The following is a 21,897-nucleotide window of genomic DNA, read 5'->3' as shown; positions in this document are numbered from 1 at the left end:
CATTTCACTACAGACTCTGACCTGAATTCATTTTGTGGTAAAACTGTCATCAACAGAAATGTTGAGGCTGCTGCTAGTCTTCCATTTATTCCATTTCTTATGAATATTTACATATTTAATTGTAGAAATACTACTGTGTTCAATTACGGGATATAGCCCCTCACTTGGCTGGAGGTTCTATTTAATACATACTATGTATACTTTCTTTTTTAAAATCTAAAGAACTATGAAGTCTGAAACACAACTCCTAAATTTTCAGGTAAAGGATTTGTGCCTGTAATATAACTTAAAGCAATGAATGGGAATACCCAACCAATTGGATGTTCATTAACTTTTGTTATTGGTTATTTTTAATCTTTGCCAATTTGAGAAAATTATAACTTAAGTTTTAATTTTCTATTTATTTGATTACCAGTGTCATTAAGCATTTTTCATGCTTATTATTCTCACATATTATCTCAGCCCAATATTTTTATTTTGTGTTCTCTGCCTTTCTGGTATTAATTTTGGGGGCTTTTTTTATGTTAAGACTATTTAAGGTACTGCTTATTGGTTTCAAATATTTTTCCCAGTTTGTGATTTACACTTTCACACTTAGTTTTATTTTTCTCTTGTTTTTTTTGTCTTTCCCTTTTACAAAAATAATGCAAGTCAAGGAAACACCAAGAACCCAAAATTGTACCACCCAGAGATAACTGTATTACCTTTTAATTTATCCATATCAATATTTTTACATTAGATTGGATTTATACTATACAAGCTATTTTTCTCCATACTATTGCTAAATATTGTGTTCATTGCTCTGCCCCTTCCCTTGTACCAGTTAGATGCTACATTAATTATTTTCATCTGACTATATGTTTTAATGTCTATAAGACAAGACCCCATTATAAGTCTTCTTCTCCAAGATTTCCATAGTCATTTTCATTTCCTGTTAAAGTGATCCTAGTTAACTGAGTGGGAAATCAGAGTCAACACAGTTAGAATCACATTGCGTGGGTGACAAATCGCCTGGGTGGCTCAGTGGTTGAGCATCTGTCTACCTTTGGCTCAGGTCATGATCTCGGGGTCCTGGGTTCGAGACCTGCATGGGACTCCCAACAGGGAGCCTGCTTCTCTGCCCCTCTCTCTGTGTTTCTCATGAATAAATAAAATTTAAAAAGAAAATAAGAATCACACTAGTTTCTAGGGAAGCCATTGGAAAAGGCCGTGAGAGAAGGGGTGTAGAGAACAGATGCCTGGAGCTCGGGCCATAAAGAAACCATCTCAGAGCTCTGAGCATCTCAGGGATGGATTTCCCAAGTGACAGCACCATGATAGGCCTCAGCACATCAGGTAGACTGATAAACCAAGACATGTTCATCTATCTTCCAACAGAGGAATTATCCTTTGGAAATGATATTCAGCCTTTGGCATTTGACACAAATAGGCAAATATACATAGTATAAGCTAATGTGTATTTGCAAACATACAGAGTAACACAGTGTACAGATGCATGTACATATTTATAAACCTATTCATGTAGATGGATTCAATATATTTAAATTAAATATTACCATTGTTTGAGATTCTTGTAACAAAGGGAAGACCACCATAGCAAAACCTTACTAGGGCTGCAAATCTACTCATCACTGTTTCAAGCCAGAGAGTCTTGTATCAGCCCCAGGGACTGTATTCTAGATTGCAAGTTCTTTACCCGTGTTCCTCTCTGCTGAGGATATTCCCATTAGAATTTCATTCCAATTCTCCCATTTTAAGTGTTACATCCTTAAAAGGCATGTAGAAAACAAAGAGCATCATTGAAAGAGACTCTGTAAGTACAAAGAGGAGTGATTGAAACAGAGACCCTCTTATAGTTGGGGGGAACCAGCATATGCCCCATTGTGCCTCTTCTCCACTTGATTCCCGAGGAGGAAAGAGAATGAGTAGAAACTGAAATATGAGTCAATACGATGTAATAGCATTTGGGTCATCCACCTGTTGACTCAGTACCTTCTTTGGAGAAACAAGGTCACTCTGAGCAATCCATTCCCAGGACCCTGCTTCCCCGCTTAGCTAATGGCCTTAGTCACCCAGCATCACTGCCTTTCCCTTCTTTGTTGGTTTTGACCGTATCCCACTCACTGGGTCCCACGTCTTTTCAAAGCAGGTACACCTGCTTCTTAAGCATCTCATCTGAGAGAAGTGCTTGGCTAGAAGTCTTATCTCTGGAGAAAAGGATTTTTTTTATCCTGCTACCTAATGGACTTTTCTGAGTCCATACAACAATCTTGTATGTGGTATAATGATTTTTTAAGTTTGTGAATTTATTTTTTTGTGAGGACTTATTGAAATCTCTTGGCAAAGAACTGCAGTTAGCAGGTGAAGAAATAGGCAACTCAGATGCATCCATGTGCAGAAGATGCTTCTAGCATCTCTTGTCCAGGTCAGCAGAGCATGCAGCCTTCTCATTGCACAGGAAAAAGAGAAGCAAAGTTCCAAGATAAGAAAAAGTAGTTGTCTAACCCATTTATAAGGCACAAATGGTGGGAGAATTTAGAAACTGAAGAGTCCAGATGTGTTGACCTGGAAAGTTTATACCTTAGCTATGAGAGATTCTGGCTTAGAGCACCTGAACAAGTGGTAAGCTAAAAAAATGATGCCAGGAGGCTTGATGTCTCTCATTTTCAGGAAAATGTCACCTCTGGCATGTTCCTGTCTTTGCTTCTCAGAACATGGTATGATCTGAGGAGAGATGGAATTGATTGCACATTTGGGAAACACATTTATCCAAGTCCTTCACCTCGGTCATCCTCAGTGCTGGTCTCATGTTGGAGAGTAGCCAATTGATTTATTTTTATTTGTGAGCAAATGGGATCAATATTACCAATAATTACTCTTACATCAACTGGTACACTCTAATCTGGTGCTGAAACCCAGAAGTTTCCCTCTATACTACTTGAGTTCAGTTGCACAGAAAGCTAGAGAGAGAAACTAGGATATTAACTCCAAGTTAATTAAAGTATCTTATTGAAAATAAATGTTTAATAACACAGTTGATCAGGTGACCAAGTCCTCTGATCATTGGTCCTGTGCCAAGATCCACTGTGAGTGGTTAAGGTAAGGAAGGCAGAGCAGAAATGCTGAGGCGCTGAGCTCCCAGGTAGTTCAGTTGGTTAAGCATCCCTGCTCTTGATTTCCCCTCAGGTCACTATTTCACGGTCATGAGATTGAGCTCCACATGGGGCTCCATGCTCAGCAGGGAGTCTGAGAGTCTCTCTCCCTCTACCCATCCCCCACCACTCATGCTGCTTGTAAGTGAGTGCTCTCTCTCTCTCTCTCTCTCTCTCTCTCTCAAAAAAAAAAAAAAAGTGCTGAGGCCCTCTTAAAGCATTAAGCATCCTTAAATACATTAAGGATTACACTGTTCCCAAAAATGTAAATTTGAAAGCTAAAAGAACAAAACTTTATTTTTTCATATACAAAATAATAATACAATCAAAAATAAATTTTTGTTTTCACCCCATATAGTAGAATACCTGCCTAATTCTATAGCGTCTCTCCTAGCAAGATGTAAGGTTATGCCTGTGTAGGAAGAGAGTCTTCTCCCATCATACAAGCATTCAGCATTGTTTCTCATATTTATTTTCAACTTCCATGTGGCTTTTAAGCTACATTTCTCTTTTACAGCCCCATTTCCTCCTATTGAATGGTCTTTGCTGAGGTCACAGGCTTGAATTTGTGACCCCAAGATTATTTTTATCACCACAAACTATGTTGTTAATAATCCCCGATTAAGGTGTCCCTGCCAGGACTCATGGAAGAGCAAAAATCTTTTTCAATTAGATTTACCCACAGTGAAGTCCAAGGAAATGTGAGTAATTACTAACAAAATCCACAAATCAATATGTACTCTCTCTTCCATTATGAATGTGCCTCCTTAGTTTTCTTTTTAGTGTGGTTTGTTTGTGGATACTCTTCATGCAGTAGGCCCTCAATGTAACAACACTGGTTATAGAACGGAATTTGGGATGAGGCATGTCTGCTTTGGAGACCACCCAAAAGGTTGAGTTACTTAAATGCCAACAAGCCCTTATTAAAAGGTATTCTCACCCTGTGAGATGGCATCATGGCACGAACCACATGGAGACCATTACACAGAAGACACAGTATATGGTGAATTTGGGGTGATCCTTTTCATTTTGCAGAAAATTGATGAGCTAATTGCTGTAGTAGAATATATTTTATAGCTATAGTTAAACTCCCCATGGATCTATTTAACTGTCCCACATAACTCTTTTACCAGCCCTTTCTAATTTATAAGAACAACAATATCCAATTTGTGGTTGCTGTTTGTTTTCTGTTGGTTTCCACCAGACTTGGCTAAAATTCAGGTAACCAGCGGCTTCGCTATTTCCAGCTTACTGTGGTCAATGCTGTGGAAATTATTGCTGAGATAAATATACCTCTGTGGAGAATATGGTGAGCACTGGCTGGATTGCCCTGGGCTTTCATCAAACACTGGCCAGGAAGAAATAGAATTGTGGGAATGCATCGCTCACTTGTTCTCCCATCTTAGCAATAGGGACTGAAGATGCAATTATGAATCATGACTTATGAGTTGAATTCAGGTCAGCCAAAACGTTTTCATTCTTTCTCCTCTCAACCACAGCCTGTACCCTCTTCTTCTCTGGAACACCTTGCCCACTCTCTGAGAGAGATTCACTAGCAGATGAGAGGAAAGGAGATGTCCAGTAAGACAGACTCAAGTCATGTCACACGTTTGCTAGCAAGCTATGGATAAGGAGACTGAGTCATCCTCCTTGAGCATGAAAAAGCCTTGTCTTGATTTTTACTATATTTTTATTTCAGGGGTCAGTCTTTCAAATCCAGGGACTTGCACTAGGAAGTCTCATCTCTTCTGCCATTGGCAAGCCACAATGCCTGAATCTCAAGGGACTAAAATGAAAATGCTAGCAGGGATTTTTCAGTACCATTTGCTCTGTTTTCAAAATCAGCCAAGAATATAAAAAATTCCTGCACATATCTCCAAACTTCACTACTCCCAGGAGACGATTACTGGAGCTATTGCTCATCTCTGAGGTGGAGGTATCTAAGGTCTAAGGACAGTCACTTACTGTAATCACTTTAAGAAAAAAAAAAAAAAAAAAACCTTGGAGAGCTGATGGAATGTCTTGAGTTATAGGAAGAACTCCCAAAGATAGGTAACAGGTACTTCAGTGGAAGAGATTAAATTGATTAATGAAATTGATTTTATTTTATTTTTATTTTTTTGTATATTTTTATTGGAGTTCGATTTGCTAATATATAGCATAATACCCAGTGCTCATCCTGTCAAGTGCCACCTGAAATTGATTTTAAAATCCATTAATGTAGAGAAAAACGCAAGGCTCAAGAAGAACTAATTTTTAAAAATATATATATTTTATTTATTTATTCATGAGAGACACAGAGAGAGAGAAGCAGAGACACAGGCAGAGAGAGAAGCAGGCTCCATGCAGGGAGCCCGACGTGGGACTCAATCCCGGGTCTCCAGGATCCTGCCCTGGGCTGAAGGCGGCGCTAAACTGCTGGGCCATCAGGGCTGCCCAAGAAGAACTAATTTTAATGAACTCAATTCTTCAATTATCTTTTTATTTTAAGTTTAATATTTTCTGTAAGGCCGGGAGATTCTGTGGAACCTGAGGAACAGGAAAGAATGCACCTGGAGAAGAGAGATTTACATTCTAATTGAAATTTCTCACGAGTAGGGCAAAAGATTTAAATGATAAACATTAAGTGCCAAGTACCAGCTTTATGGCAAGGAGACTAGGTATCTGTAACTCTGTTGTTTTTCTTGCTACCCCTTCAAATTCACACTCCGGACAAGTCCTCAGGCCAGCTCTGTAGCCTTTATGACTCCTTGTAAGAATGACAACCATCTTGTTGGTAACGTAAAAGTGCCACTTATTTGGCTATAAAAAACTCAGATTTGTATGCAGTTGATGTAAGGCCTTCACATCAAGGTGTGAGGCCTTCCCCACTTTGGCCTGCAGTCCAAGGTCCCGCTCCTCCCTGGTCAGCCCGCTCCGCTCAGGCCCTCTGGGAGTCCGGGGAGCGGCCTGTGGGGCTGAGGGGCACAGCGCCTGTGCCCCTGGCGCAGCTGCCACTGGCAGCATGCCATTGTATCAGGACATGTGGCAGTTATACAGTTGCTGCCACCTTTCCCTTGTCATTTCCTCAGAGCCTTAGGCCGGGAGCATCTCACCGCTATTCTTTCTGCGCAGGCTTGGCCACTTGTGCTGGCTACCCCCATCTGGCTCACCTCAAGGCCTACTCTGTATTGCCCTGCCTTGCGCACGGGCCTCCCGCTCCCCCCAGTCCCTAGGTTTCTGATCTCTGCTCAGTCAGTTGCCTTTCTGGCCATAATTCCTTTCGAGATGGCTGACAGCTGCTTCATTTGTGGCATCTGTCTGGCCTTCCAGGAACAGAGTCCTTGACCCTGTCCTGAGCAGAAGGGCAGCTCTTTGTCTTGAGGTCCTTGTCCCTCCATCTCCTTCTCTGTTGCTATCACCAGGCAGACATGTCCCCCACTAAGTTCCAGGGGATGTTTGCAAGCTTCTGAGTAGTTCTTAAGCACTCATCGTTTGACTTCAGATAGGAGACTACTCCCTTCCCTTTCTCCCTGATAGTTCTCTCCAAATGCCTTCTTTTCCTTTCTTACTGAGGTGGAGGTATGTGATGGGCTACGGCCACGTTGGCATCATAATTTTTTGAGGGACCCTCAAGTAGATCCAGCATCTTCAGGATGTGCAAATATTGGCATCCTCTGGCTTATCTGCTTGTGAGACCTCTGCTAAAACTCTAAGACAGAGGTGGACTCCCAGTTTGTCATCTTCAAATAATTAAAATGAATTTCAGATGTTTCTTTTGATTATTCCCTTAAAGCCTATATTTTATCACTAGTTACTTCCTTTGACTTGGTCAGTCTGGATCTCCTGGAGAGAGTTGTTAGGAGGACCACCAATATTAGTGGTGGTTTGTTGGAGCCCTTCCCAGAAACTCTGGGCAGTGAAGGGAAGGAGTAACAGATGGTAGCTGTGCCTGGCACCAGCTCTTGTCCAGTTCTACCTGCTGGGGGACAGAGCTTCTGTCTGGCAGGTCTTTCTTCTGCTCACTGAGGCCTAGTGCAATGATATTTGGAGACCAATGCTTCAGTGAGCAGTAAACACTGATTTCTAGCTATGTAAATTTTTCATTTTACAGTTTTTGTGGCCATTGGAGGAGTTGAGATGAAGATTTATAACCAAATTATCATTCTCTCTTTAATAACTGAATATGAAAACAGAAATCATGGTTTTCCCTATGTGCTGTGTGGAATTCCAGCTTTCTTGATTTGCTCTCTATCCAGAAGATGACAGCAGATTTTAAAATGTAAGGGAAATTTTAAGACTAAACAGAACTGGCAAGACACCTCATGAATAATTAAGCCCAGCTAGAAGGCCTCATAAGAAATCATTTACCTGTTCTTGGAACCTGTACACTCGTGAGTAACAAAGAATACGCTTGCTGTACAAGCTCCTGGGCATTCAGCTCCTCACAGAATGGATGCTTAAGGAGAAGAGAGGAAAAACAAAAACAACCATCCCACACTCTTCTTTTGCTCAAAAAGCTCTAGTTCTGTCCCACAGTTACAACATGTCAGTAACACAATCTGCTGCGCTGCGGCTGAATCGGGAAGTTCTCAACCAATAATTTCAAGGCTTAGTCATTATTTCCTGAAGGTTCACTAAATTAGTAACATCGAAGGCTAATGACTCAACTTTGTTTTAATGTCATTGTTCATATTCTTAAAACACATAGACCATGCCCCCTTACATAACATTTGATGTGGGAACATTCACAAGGGACTCTTGAGGTTCTAATTCTATGTCATTGTTTAGTACTTTAGAATGGGAAGTGGGAGGTTCTTATGATTTCTATAATTTTAAAACAGCATTTGGTAGAATGCTGTTTGGATAAAAGATTTGTTTGTATTGAGAAGGAAAAAAAAAGAACTTAATGTCTCCCACTTAGAGTTTTATTTTTCCAGTTTCATAATTAGGCTACTTCCACAATCAGTTATTCCGCCAACACGGTGATGCTCTTGTGAGGCTGCCCTAGCAGAACGTTCCAGTAGAAGGAAGTGAGGCTGGTGGAGGAGAGTGTTACTGTGAGAGCTTTGCCAGGTCCTACCCCTCCTCCCTGTGCCTCAGCCCCCTGTGTGTGCACATCCACCACCCTAGCCCACCCCACCCCATCAGCAGCTCCTAACTATCCTTGTGAAACTAAACTGGGATCCAGTGACTACTTCCCACCATGTCCATCCTCACATGGGTTCAACCTATCCCTACCTCCCACTGGGACTAGTTTGGTGTCCGGGACCTCCAAATACCTGCTCATTGGGCTGCCCCTCTGTCAACATGGACCAGCTAGAAGAGTCCTGTATCTCTTCTCCTTTAGATCTTTCAGAGGCTTCTGACCTGGAATACGATCTCATCATCTTGCCATGGCTCACAGACTCTGCCTGACCTAGCACTGCGCCCTCCTACTTCCTGTTCTGTCCCTCAGGCTCTCCACCCAAACTCTGTCCTGCCTCCGGGCCTTGGCACATGTTCCTCTCCCAGATTTTAAACTCCTTAGCTCTTCTCTATCCCGCAGGGTTAATGCCGGTCTCCTCAGAGAGGCCTTCCTGAACTCCAGTCAAGGAGCCACCCTCTTTCCTGAGTTAGTTCACATCACCACCTTTAGTCCTTCCTCGGTATCTCCCAATCAGTAATCATGACTGTTTCTCTGGTTGGATGCCTGCTGTGTGACACCAGGGACGCTGGAGGCCTTGTTGCTGAGTCTCCAGGGCAGAGAAGAGCACTAGCACGTCCTATGCCTTCAGTAACTCATTGCTAAGCAGAGGGAGGGGGAGGGCATGAGTGCTGAGCACATTTGCTCTGTGTACGTATTGATTTTTTCCTGTGTGAAATTAGTGTTGACCCTACAGGGCTACATATCTTTTCCTGTAAACTGTGGTCCTATTTCCTCATCAAATTAATGTGTTTGCAGTTGATTTGCAAAAGCTCTATTTCTTGTTACAAACCTAGGAGAATATGAAGTATCATTTGGAAGTGGTTCACTTTGGTTCTGTCCTCCTTGCAAGGGGAGGTTTGAGGCGTAACCATGACCCTAACCTAACCCACAGAGATGAGGCTAAAATTGAGCCAGGATGCTTAATTAACATATTGGAAGGCTTCAGTGTACTGGAAGGCAGTGGCTGCCATCACTATGCTCCCCTGAGTGCTTGCCCCCATCCTGGGAGGTCTCTCCAGACACTGCAGGAGGGGACCAGAGTGTCAGGCCTGGATGCCAGCAGGGGGTGGTGCCCCTGAGAAAGGCACTGGTACCACATTGAGCAAACGTGTGGTGCCCATTTTGCTTCCTAAGCTATTGCCATCTGCTGATGCTTCTCCAGAGTCACCCCCATAGGGCTGCCTCGGGGAACTGCAGCCTCTGCACTGTATAGCTTCAAATAATATCACCTGGCATGTATATCATTGGTGTTTAATATTCTGGTATTACTTCATCTTTTGCTTGCTTCTGAAAGTTAGGGATAGGAAGAATTTTTTCCTATTTCCCCCAAATAGTTATGCTATGTTTACTTTAATTGATGTATAAGTAATGTCCCTCGGGTAAAAAGACTTGAAATCCTCATGCTGTAATTTCAACATGATCTTTTCAGAGAATAATATCATTATCATCATCATCATCATTAGTTACTCTTTTCAGCACTCTAGTAATAATATCTGCAATGATGATTTGTCTACTAGAGTAAGGAAAAATATGATTTTTAAAGCCTAGTGATATTCATGTATAAATTTTTAAGAATTTAGCTGACATGGTTCAACTGAAGATCACACCCGGATAGTTCTTTCCACTGCTTTATTTCACACTTTTGAATATTTGCTGTACTGTATCTAAATTCAGATGGTGGGAATCTGCACTTCCCACCAAAATAACGTGGGTGTGGGATGGGGGGCTTATCTTGAACGTTCACTTTCTTGAACTGGGATTTCTTTTTTTTTTTTAACCTCTCTCTTCCTGGTCTCTCCAAATGCCACAGAGTGCGTTTCCTGATGGGTGGACGTCATGGCGAATTTAAGTTCCTGCCTCCATCTGGCTACGCACCTTGCTATGAAGCCTTACTTCCGAAAGAAAAGATGAGACTGGAGCCTGTCAAAGAATATAAACGTGACGCTGAAGGAGTCAGAGATCTGCTGGGTACCACCCAGTCCCTCTCTCAAGCCTCTTTCATCCCGTGTCCCATAGACACCAGTCAGGTAGGTTCAAGCTGCCAACAGGTAAACCACATAGACGAAGCAATAGGGCTAAATCCTTCTCTCTGTGTGGTGTTGGAGCCATTCCTATCGTATACTGTGTATCATGTAGTTGTCATGTAGTGTGAATAACTGTGTTCCTTGTGTTTCCACCATGTACTTAGATTGAGGTCTTTAAGGATTTCTCAATCAGAGAACATGTTGATCACTTGCTATATGCAAGGTTCTATGAAGTGCAGGCACAAATATGCAATATTCTTTGTGAATTCACAACCAAGTTGAAGAGGTAAAAGCAAATGTATTATTTTTTTAAGTCTGAATGTAATATATGCAAAATGAACTGTAGCACAAATAAGTGCTAGAGGCGCCTGCTACACTAGAATAGTTCTAGAAGTCTAGTTAGAGAGGATAGAATCCAACCAGGGCTTTTAATAAGCTTAAATGGGGAGGGGCATCCAGGGTTAAGTAATAGGAATGGAGTCAGTAAGGATCTAGAAGTAGTGACAGGTGGATAACCACCCTGTGATCCAGCAATCTCACTACTAGGCATTTGCCCAAAGAATACAAAAATACTAATTCAAAGAGAGACATGTAGCATGTCTGTTTCTAACAGCATTATCTACAGTAGCTGAATTATGGAAACAGCCCAAGTGTCCATTGGTTGATGGATAAAAAAGAAGGGTGTGTGTGTGTGTGTGTGTGTGTGTGTGTGTGTGTGTATGTATGTAATGGAATATTACTCAGCAATAAAAAGAATGAAACCTTGACATTTGCAACAACATAGATGGAGTATTATGCTAGAGTATTATGCTAAGCAAAATAAGAGAATGACAAATATCACATGATCTCATTCATATGTAGAATTTAAGAAACAAATGAGCAAAGGGGAAAAAAGAGAGGCAAACCAAGAAGCAGACTCTTAACTCTAGAGAACAAATGGATGGTCACCAAAGGGGAGGTGGATAGGGGGTGGGGGAGATAGGTAATGGGGATGAAGAGTACACCTGCCATGACCAGCACCATACATAAAATTGCTGAGTCCCTATATGTACACCTGGAATTAATATTACACTGTATGTTAACTATACTGGAATTTAAATATATTTTTTTTAATTTTTATTTATTTATGATAGTCAGAGAGAGAGAGAGAGAGAGGCAGAGACACAGGCAGAGGGAGAAGCAGGCTCCATGCACCGGGAGCCCGATGTGGGATTCGATCCCGGGTCTCCAGGATCGCGCCCTGGGCCAAAGGCAGGCGCCAAACCGCTGCGCCACCCAGGGATCCCTATACTGGAATTTAAATAAAAACTTTTTAAAAAGTAGATATGATAATAAATACTCTGATGTGGCTAGATGCTTGGAGGAGGGAGAGCATGTAGGTGAAGAGATGGAAATAAAACTAAAAGAAACGGGATTGTATATAGGAGGAAAGTGCTGATAAATGGACATTTCTTTCCCTTCCCAGGGTCTCTGTTTTGAGAGCGATACCCTCACATGCTTATGACAAGGGGTGTAAATAGCAGCTTTCAGTATTTCCTCCACACCAGTGCTCCTCAAGTCACTATTCTAAATGTTAGAGAAAATCAGTGACTAAGGGCCTTGTCTCTGAGGCACGTCAAATTAATAGTTTGTAGGAATATAGCTCTTTTGACCTGTAGAAGGTCTCCAGCATGTTACTGCCCCGTGATAGTCATGTGACCCTATTGCATTCAGTTCCGCGAGCATATTGCTGAATTTGCTTCCTACCTCCTGCAGCTAATTATCGTGAATTCGCTTAGAATGGAAAAGCAGCATTGCCCTGCCTGCTTCACGGACCCTGGTGCAGCACCTTGAAAGAAGTTGGCATTAAGAAGGTTGATAGGAAACTGGGGAGGCATTGTTGAGCCAGAGACAATCCTGGGAATCAGATCCTTTGGTTCATGTATATCCTAGACAGGAAGCTCAAGGGCCAAAAAACTAAACCAGTTTCCACATGGACGCAAGGCCACAAAGTGCCCAAGTCGGGGGAAAGCATGAGCCTGATACCTACTCCTCTGTACCATCCCTCACTAATCAGAAACGAGGGTTAGGATAGGCCTTCTAGAAGTGGGCCTCAAGAAAATGAGGGGAACTTTTGATGAAGGAGGGAAGGCAGGCTTGACCAAAGAGTGGGAAGAGCACCTAAACCTGCAGAACTGAAGACTGGAAAATCCAAGATCGCAGAGAAATCAACAAGCCAGAAAAACCTTTGAGGTCTGGACCCAAAGTCGAATCTGTGGTGGACCCTGGAACTAGGGAGCTGTCCCCAGGGAATCGAATGATAGGGAAGTTCTTGTTGGAAAGGTGCAGTTTATTTTGGATGATGCCTTCTAATTTTTTAGTGTCTACCATTCTCTGAAATTATTGTCAGAGGAGAAGTTAAACATGTTAAACATGTCAATTCCATCCTCCCCCAAGCACAGTAACCAATTTGCAGATGAAGTATTGCTGGTTGGATCCAGCAATACGTAGGCACTTCCCATTCTCAGGGCTTGAAGGACCCCAGCCCCTAGCTACGCACTGGGAAGGAGGAGCCCAGCCCCAGATACCCCACAGCAGTTAGCAAGCCAGTGTACTCTGCCCTAGGCAGTCACTGATTGAGGTCACTGAAATTATGGTTAGGGGCTCTTCATGGAGGACTCTTTAGCATATTTTCTCCTTTTAGTGAAGCATGTGGTTCCTCCTACATGCAAATCCTCTAATTTGTGATCACTTAAGAAGCACTTAGTTTAAAAATTACCTTGGTTGGGGCACCTGGGTGGTTCGGTAAGTTAAGTGCTGCCTTCAGCTCAGGTCATGGTCAGGGTCCTGCGATCGAGGACCCATCAGGCTCCCTGCTCAGCAGGGAGTGTGCTTCTTCCTCTGGCTCTCCCTGTCATGCTCACTTGCAGGCACACTGTCTCCCATGCTCTCGCTCTATCTCAAATCTTTAAAAAAATTATCTTTACCAATAACACCCAGATACAGTTATAATTTGTTTGCTAATAATTTTCCCATTTTGCTCTTTACTGAAACGTCATGCCACTTACTAACTTTGACTCTTAAGTGATTAGATTAAGTTGATTTTTTTTAATGTCCCTAATTGAAGGGCAGATAGTGATTATAACACATAGTTTAAATACATTGCTGTTTTTCTCCATGATCTCCTTATATACCTCACTGAACCTCACTGACTTGATATGCCTTTTTTTCTTTTTTCTTTTTTGAAAAAAAAAGTCTCCGGGAGCTACCCCCTTCAAAAAAAAAAAAAAATCAGGATTTCTGTATTAGTGGAAGCACTAATAACCTTTGTAATAGAGTGAGAAATACAGGGACCAGGCAGGTGATGCAGAAATGAAGTAGGTCAAGTGCACAGGCCCTCCAGCTGAGAGTTGCTAGGCAAAAGTGTGGATCTGGTGTTAGTGATCTTCCAAGGAATCAAAACAAACTAGAAATCTAGATTTTCTATATAGAATCTCCCATTTCCTTAAAGTTGTCAATGAATAAACATAAGAATAATTATTATTGTTATTATTGCAGTAGCAGTAGTAGTAAATTTTTTTAAAATAGGATTAAGGAAAGGAGGAGCAACTTGAGCCCCCAGGGTGTGACCTCTATGGGAGAGATACCAGCAGAGTGCCCGGGAAACACAGAGAAACTGTCCCTGAAGGTAATTGGGGAAGATTTCTCTTAGGAAAGTTGAGCTAAATTTGAGCTGAATTTAGAAGGATGGATATTGAAAGTGTTTGGATTAAAACCAGAGCTGGACAGCAGTGAAAGCAGTAAGAGCAGATTTCACTTAGGAGCTAAGTAAACAGGGGAAGAAGAACTCCTGCATAGAACCGGGCTCAGTTCAGAAGACAACAAGAATAAGTAGGGATTTAGAGCCCAGGAGAGCAAGTTGGGGAGGTGAGGGGAGTCACTGAAAGGGAAATTATGAAGAGAAGTGTTTGGGGTTGGGATGGATTCTTGCTAAATTGACCTCACAGGATTCTATCTGAAGGCAGGACAGAGTGATCTGATATCACCTGGAGGATCATGGGGGTGGAGGAAATTTGATCAGACACAGAGGTAGGCAGAGGAGTGATCAGATATCAAGGGTGGTGGATTCTCACCAAACTGATTTAGCAGGATCCTTTCTACAACTGGGGTCTTGGGAACAAGGCCCAAGGATAGAACCTAGCTGAAAAAGGGCTCAGAAGTTCCCATCTAGAGCCTGGTCTAGGAGACCATCCTTGTCATCTGCTCTATGGTATAGAGGGGTGTTATGTGTGTGTGTGTGTGTGTATGTATTATGTGTATCGGGGGATTAGTAAGGGTGAAGTTGCAAGTGCAAAGACACAGAACTGTGACAAGTGTGATCTTTTGTGAGAATTTCAAGAAGGTTGGAAAGAATGTGTTTGGGAGGACCATGGTGGAAGAACTGAAGGAGGACACTATATACTTGGTTAACATCTAGTTTTGTGTCTTAGGAGTTCAAGAGACACTTGGAAACACCCAGGAGAGTGCTTTGATGTGATTTTGTTGTAGACGCATCACTCTGGGCACAGTGTGGAGAGTAGATTGGTAGGGAGTTGAGACCAACTGTGAGGCTCTTGCCATGATCCAAGGAGAAGATAATGAGGTTGAGTGATTAGTAGAGGAGGCCCTTCAGAAAGATGCTTCGAAAATCAACATGATCAATTCTGTGATTGATTTGATGGTAGTGGATGGTGGAAGGGCAAGTAATGCCAAGAAGGAAGATACCAGGTTGACTTCAGGCTTGAAGCAACGGTGGGCCGTTCAATAAAAAGTAAAAGTAAAAACAGGAAGAGAAAAGTTTCTGAAGGAAAGAAATGAATTCAGTTTTGAATAGCATGTTGGGTTTATTTTGGTGAGAAAATCCTGCAGGCAGTTGGAATTGTAGGTCTGAATATAAGTAGAGACCGTGGCTGGTGAGATCTCCCAAGGAAAGAGCATGGACGGAGGGTAGGTCCCGGGAAGCATTCACATGTGAAGAATACACAGCACAAGTATCTACAAAGGAGCCTGAGGAGAGATGGGCAAAGAGGAAACCCAGAGAGGAAGGAGTTTCTGGAAGCATCTGGGTCAAACTGGATGGATTGGCTATCAGCCCTTCCTCGAGAGAAGGCACCCCTGGAAGCAGCCCCTCCTGGGGGATGTGTAGTGAATTCAACTGTGGCACCTTATCCATATAGGTTTTTAGGATAGATTTCAATACAATAATTCTTATACTGCTGATTTCATACTTGTTCCTTTTCCTTTTAGGTGGTTTTGCCACCTCACCTAGAAAAGATCCGAGACAGACTGGCTGAAAACATCCACGAGCTTTGGGGAATGAATAAAATAGAGCTTGGCTGGACTTTTGGCAAGGTTTGTGTTCCAGTGGCCAGGCTGGGACAGAGGGATGAATGGGTTACCTGGGAGGGTTCTTGAAAGACTCCAGTGAGTGAGGGAACCACATGAGCCCAAACTCTCTCCTCCTTACTGCCTCCTGGATAGCTATTCCTCCAAGCCTTGCTCCGTGGTCTAAGTGTGGTCAAGGGTGCTGCGGAGGCACCTCCCCTCTCACTTGGAAATGGTTTCCTTTATTCGGGGAAGATAGAGCACAGTGGCTCCTCAGCACCTCCTTCAGACGCTCACTTCTCCTTTCCCCTTCAGGAAGAGCTGTCCTCTCCACATGAGAGGCAAAAAGGCTGATTCATTGTTTTGAATCAGAATTTGTTTGAAACAGTTTTCAGATGATCACTAAGATTAATAGACGCTCTGAGGAGGTTACAGAATCTCTCGCACTAGAAAGCATTTTTCAAAAAGGATGTAAATTGACTTTGTTCTGTGATTTGTATAAAGTCACATCTGAAAGCACAAGGATAGGCGAGTTGTAGAGCTTCCTGTGACCCTGACACCCTCAAATTATGCACATTCCAGCTTAGTTACTGAAAGAGGCCCTGCACTCTAACACTTTCTGTTTTGATAGAGCTACCGTAAAAGATTCGCCTTCTATGTGACCGCCTCTATGCCTTCATGATGCCATAGACCTCTCCTTTGGGGAACTACTCACAACTGCAATATAGCATTTATTATTATGATTATTTTATTACTGGTCTCTACCCCATTCTTTATGGGCCTGGGACTGTCCCAGCTCACCATTGAACTCCTCATGCCTGAATCAATAATGACCACAGAGCAGACACTTGACAAATGTTTGTTGAGTGAATGCATTAATTAATTAATGTCTGGATGTGTACGGTCCAATACAATAGTCATGAGCCACAAGAGACTACTGAGCACTAGAAATGTAACTAGTCTGAATTGAAATGTGCTGCAATTATACAATACACTGGATTTTGAAGACCTGCTATGCAAAACTAATATAGAATGTCTCAAATTATTTTATACTCATGGCTTGTTAAAATGAAAATATTTCATATATGGGTTAAATGAAATGCATTAAAATGAATTGCACCTGTTTATTTTTGTGCTTCTCATGTGGCTACTAGAAAATTTGAAATTACAAATGTGGTCTTTGGACACATTCCATAGTACCTTTATGTCCTGAAAGAATGCTACCCCACAGTAGCATTGTGGTTTCATGAATTTGGGACAGGCAGGCACATGGCCACCATGTGGAAAGTTCTCTGCGAGAGTATGTTCTGAATGCAGACACTTGAGTAGAAACAAATCCACAGAGCACAAATCACTGGCAACTTGGGGTCTGTGTGTATCTTTTACTAGAGGGGTGATCCTCAGTTTGCCTATCAGCAAATAACTGTCTTTGTTGTGCCTGATACAGATTGCCTGGGCCATGTTTCAAAATGTGTGCTTTCTGCTTTCCAGGGCAGTGCCAGTTGCCAAAACTTAAATTATATTTGTCCTTATGTTGTCACCTAGATACGGGATGACAATAAAAGACAACACCCCTGTCTTGTGGAGTTTTCAAAGCTGCCTGAAACTGAGAAGAATTATAACCTACAAATGTCAACTGAAACCTTAAAGTGAGTGTTTAATTGAAGTGAATGTGGAATAAACACTGAGTGGGTGATTTAATTCCTTAGAACTATACTGCAAAGGTATATCTCTTGCCTTGAAAACATGATGCATTCTGATAAATGAGCGGGGGTGGTGATTATTCATGCCACAGAAGGATTTAGCAGAGTAAGTAACACGTCCACCATTGTTACTTATCAACTCAGATGCAGGTTAGGGTCTTTGCTGTCCTGTATCAAGTTGACCTTTGTCCTCTCCCTCTGTCACATTGCAGAACCCTCCTGGCCCTTGGGTGCCACATCGCTCATATTAATCCAGCTGCTGAGGAGGACCTCAAGAAGGTCAAATTGCCCAAAAAGTAAGTGATTTTTTTTCAAGACTTATTTATTTAATCATGAGAAGAGAGAGAGAGAGAGAGAGAGAGAGGCAGAGATACAGGCAGAGGGAGAAGCAGGCTCCGTGCAGGGAGCCCAACGTGGGACTCGATCCTGGGTCTCCAGGATCACACCCTGGGCTGAAGGCGGCAGTAAACCACTGAGCCACCTGGGCTGCCCCAATTGATTTTTTTAATGATCGAAGATTTTCATGCTTCAGTCTGAGTTTTTTTTTTTTTTTAACTGGGACGATAGGAGGCCCCTGCACAAAGGCAGGTGATGGTCCCAGATACTTGCTAGCCTCAGTCGAGGATGGTCCTTCCAGTTAAATCCCACACAGAGGTCTGCTGAAGTACAAGTGTCTCTAGGCTTTCCCTCTTTTTGCTCCTTCAGCTAGGACCTGTGCTACTATTGTTAGCTCCAAGCCAGGAGATGTGGCACTCAGATGGGTACACAGCCTTTGGTCTATAAGAATAGCAGTTGCCATAGGAGCATGAAAAATGGTCAGTAGCCATAGCAAAGATTTACTCCTCCAGCGTTGGGCCAGCCTGGTAAGTCCTCGGTGGAAATGATTGTCTCAGCCCCTAAACCTGCCTGCACCCTATTCTCCCTGTCACCTGTACATTCGTGGAGAGGCACATGTTCTCACACACTCAGGTGCACACTCAACTGGCACATCAACTGGCTCGCTCACTTGCTGACCCCCCCACGCACCAACCTTGGGTACACGCGCATTCACATACAGGCATGGCAATTACTTACGAGCCAAGGCAGTGCCAGCTTTAATCAAATGCTTATCTTCCTCTTCTTCCCTGTTAAACTCCCAAGCTGCCAAGTGCCACTCTCAGAGGCAACTCCAGATGCTGAGAGCGGCATGTCCAAGAAGTAGCAGGTAGGAGGGCAAACTGCTGACCAGGCTGCTGGGGTCAGTGCTCAGCAGTCAACATATGTTGTTGCCCACGTGGGGGCTGTTGGGGATGCCCAAGATCCGACATCCCAAGAAGATGGATGATAGGCAGTGTTTAATGCCTGCAGCAGACCCTGCATCTTATGCTGCTTGGCAGTTCCTGTGTAGTGAGAGCCCTGGTCTGCAAGCCATCATGTTCAGGTTCTGGCTCTCATCTGGGCACTCCTTGGCCCTGGGTCCATGGGTGCCTCCAGGTACACATTCCCACATAGCTATGATCGGCTACTTGCCTGAGAGGCACTCCGCAGTGTGGTCATCTCCATTCATGCAGTGTATCTATCCGGGCTCATACTCAGCTTTGTCCCATCTTCACATTATCTGTCAAATTATCTACCCAATTACAGACATTTGAGGCTGTGGCTCCCGAGCTGAACAGGTGAAGGTCACCTCAAGCTCACAGATTCTCTGACGTGGTGGTGATTTTCTTTTTGCACCCAAAATAAAGGTTTAACTTTCTGAGACTGAATGCTCATTCTCTACTGACTTATAAGAAACCATTTGGCTCAAGGTCCTGTCCTTGCCATGCTGCTGGTTGGAATCTTTTCTGTTCTTTGTTTTTGTTTTTTTCTTTTCTGTTTTTGAAGTGAGTTGGAGGAGCTGTACGTAATTCCACAGCACCTAAATGTGCCCCTCATTTGTCAGGCACACAAATAGTTTTCTTAGAAATAAAGCTGGACGGCACTGACCATCCACTTTGTCCAACAGTCAGGAGGTGGATTAGGGGTTTCATCTAAGGACTTGAAAGAGAGCTGAGCTATCCATTCTGCCAGGAAGTAGAACCTGAGATGGTAGCCTAATTTTTTATGGTATTCTTACCATGTGCTAAGATCTGGAGTGAGAGTCGTAGAGATCTGTTCAAAAATATATATATTTTTACTTATAGCTATATGATGTCCAACGGCTATAAACCAGCCCCTTTGGACTTGTCTGATGTGAAGCTGTTACCGCCTCAAGAAATTTTAGTAGATAAGCTTGCAGAAAACGCACATAACGTTTGGGCCAAAGACAGAATAAAGCAAGGATGGACCTATGGCATCCAACAGGTAAGAAGTACTGGATCAAGTGTGCTGGAAAAGCTAGGAGATGTGGTAATCCATCAAAATTCCATTTTGCATTTTGCTTTGGTGGGTATTTGATTGGAAGATGGAAGCTGCCCTTGCACCCCTTGCACTCTATCCCTCATGCTTCAGCGCACTCGTTATTTATAGAATCTGGGGATTGCATGGAATTTGTAATGGTCACATTGACATTAACTCTAGGCATAATTCCAATTTTGCAGAAGTGGATTGGCTTACCTTTCCTTTGTTAGTTGGTTCACTGGCAATCATGTTTCCTTGTGTGTGCCCACTGGCTGCATCTTTCCTTGTTCCTTGTCTTGCTGTTTGCATTCCAGAGAGCTAAGCTTTCATGCCACTCTCCAAGGCCAGGGGAAGTCTTCTACAAGTCAACATTATAGTTCAGCAGTGTTTCTGGGATGGTCCCAGGTACCTACCACTGAAGATGAAAATGAGAGGGACAAACCAGCCTTCCAGGAAGCCTGTACCCCTTACTTTAGCCCATTGGGCCAGGATTCCTGGGCAGTTCTTGGCTTGCACAGGAGACCGCCAAGACCAGGGCTCAGCAAGGAATTAGGTGGAGTTTAGAACCAACCCATCTCTCCTCAAAATATTTCCTCATCTCCTTAAGTGCCTGAGGAAGTTCAGGGATAGTTGTGTGTACCCATGTTTGTTCATGCCTGAGCCTCTAACTCTGCCCATGTCTGGAAACCAAGAAGACCACAACTATGGAAACCATGGTGGGAAGGGGGATTCAGAACAGCATGTCAGGCATATTCCTTGATGATGACTCACCACTGAGGTCATCACCATTGTTTTCTTACTCCTCCCCAGGGAACTGAGGAGGACTCTAATACAAGTGAGTGCATACTACAATGAAATGGACTCACTGTGGCTCTGCCACCTTTTCTGATGTGAACACAGATGTTTCTCTACATTGTTTCTCTGTTAAAAGACTGTTGTGAGGTGACTGTAACAATTGAAATCATGGCATGATCTTCCACAGGGGAATAGTTACGTAAATCCTCATCTGCCTTGCCTCAGGAATAGAGGTTTCTAACCAATTTCATGACACTTCACTTTATTCACAGGCTGGCATTATTAAAATGTGTTTTTTAATGCTAGGTTTGAACATTAGCAAAAACTCTCCATTTGTATTCATTTAATCCTGAAGAGGACTTGTAAATGAGTATATTGCTAAATATCAAGACGCTGGGGGGAAGAGCTGGTAGGCTGCTATGAGGAAGCCAGGATTGTAGCTGGGAATATGTAAGTGGGACAAGCCTTTTGTAAAGATGAAATGTATTTCCTCAGAACCTCTTTTCTCTGGTTTCACATAGGATTTGAAGAACAAAAGAAATCCCCGGCTGGTGCCATATGCATTACTGGATGAGCGTACCAAGAAGTCCAACAGGGACAGCCTTCGTGAAGCTGTTCGCACGTTTATTGGTTATGGCTATAACATTGAGCCATCTGACCAAGAACTAGGTAACGAGTTGAGATTGTTTATTCTGGTCCCAGTTGACTAAATCAGTCCTCTTCTGCAGAAATGCTGACTGAATAAATCTGACATGTACTATTAGAAATGATATTGGTACCAAAGACCACTAAAGTAAATGGTGTATTTTAACAAGTGAGGGGAGGAGGGAGGAAAACCATGTTTAAACTCTATGATAAGTTTCTGTGGTGAGCACTTCTGTGCCCCAGTCCCATGAGGAATAAGTGATCCTCTGACATAACTGAGCTTTTTGGGATATTTGGTCATAAATCCAAGTTACCTCTTCTTTATCAAACATGTGAATATCAGCTTACTTTGGGGCCAGGGTGTCTTATCTCTAAATTCAGTTCTAGCACTGATGAAAAAATCACCAGGCCATAATTGATGAACATGTCATTGTTATCCCATACCCAAGGAGAACTATAGGCAAATTAGGGCAGTATTACAAGTGATTAAGAGGGTAGATTTGGCATAAGACAGACCCGGGTTCAAATCCCTACTCCAGTTTACTGGCTCTGTGACCTTGAACAAGTAAACCTTTCTGAGCCTTAATTTTTTCATCTGTAAAGACAGTATTACTGACCTCATAGGGTTGTTACTAGATATAGTAGTTTCTAAAGGATCTACTGCAAAGTAATCGCTCAGTGAATGTTCGCTTATATTCTGATTATGATAT

At 42.7% G+C, this 21,897-nt stretch overlaps 1 protein-coding gene across 2 annotated transcripts in view; it reads left to right on the top strand.

The window, feature by feature from the left end:
* RYR3 (ryanodine receptor 3) overlaps window positions 1–21,897 on the top strand; it is a 510,816-nt gene that overhangs the window by 294,262 nt on the left and 194,657 nt on the right. For both annotated transcript variants that reach the window (XM_049104111.1, XM_025473335.3), the window contains exons 20-25: window positions 10,130–10,346; window positions 15,609–15,713; window positions 17,232–17,335; window positions 17,602–17,685; window positions 19,552–19,711; window positions 21,064–21,211. In XM_049104111.1, coding sequence (XP_048960068.1) covers window positions 10,130–10,346; window positions 15,609–15,713; window positions 17,232–17,335; window positions 17,602–17,685; window positions 19,552–19,711; window positions 21,064–21,211 — 818 coding nt within the window. The remainder of the gene's footprint in view (window positions 1–10,129; window positions 10,347–15,608; window positions 15,714–17,231; window positions 17,336–17,601; window positions 17,686–19,551; window positions 19,712–21,063; window positions 21,212–21,897) is intronic.

This window comes from Canis lupus, chromosome 30, assembly GCF_003254725.2.
Source record: "Canis lupus dingo isolate Sandy chromosome 30, ASM325472v2, whole genome shotgun sequence".
NCBI classification, from domain to species: domain Eukaryota; kingdom Metazoa; phylum Chordata; class Mammalia; order Carnivora; family Canidae; genus Canis; species Canis lupus.
The sequence above is the reverse complement of the archived record's forward strand: the minus strand, read 5'-3'. Positions and strand labels throughout refer to the sequence as shown.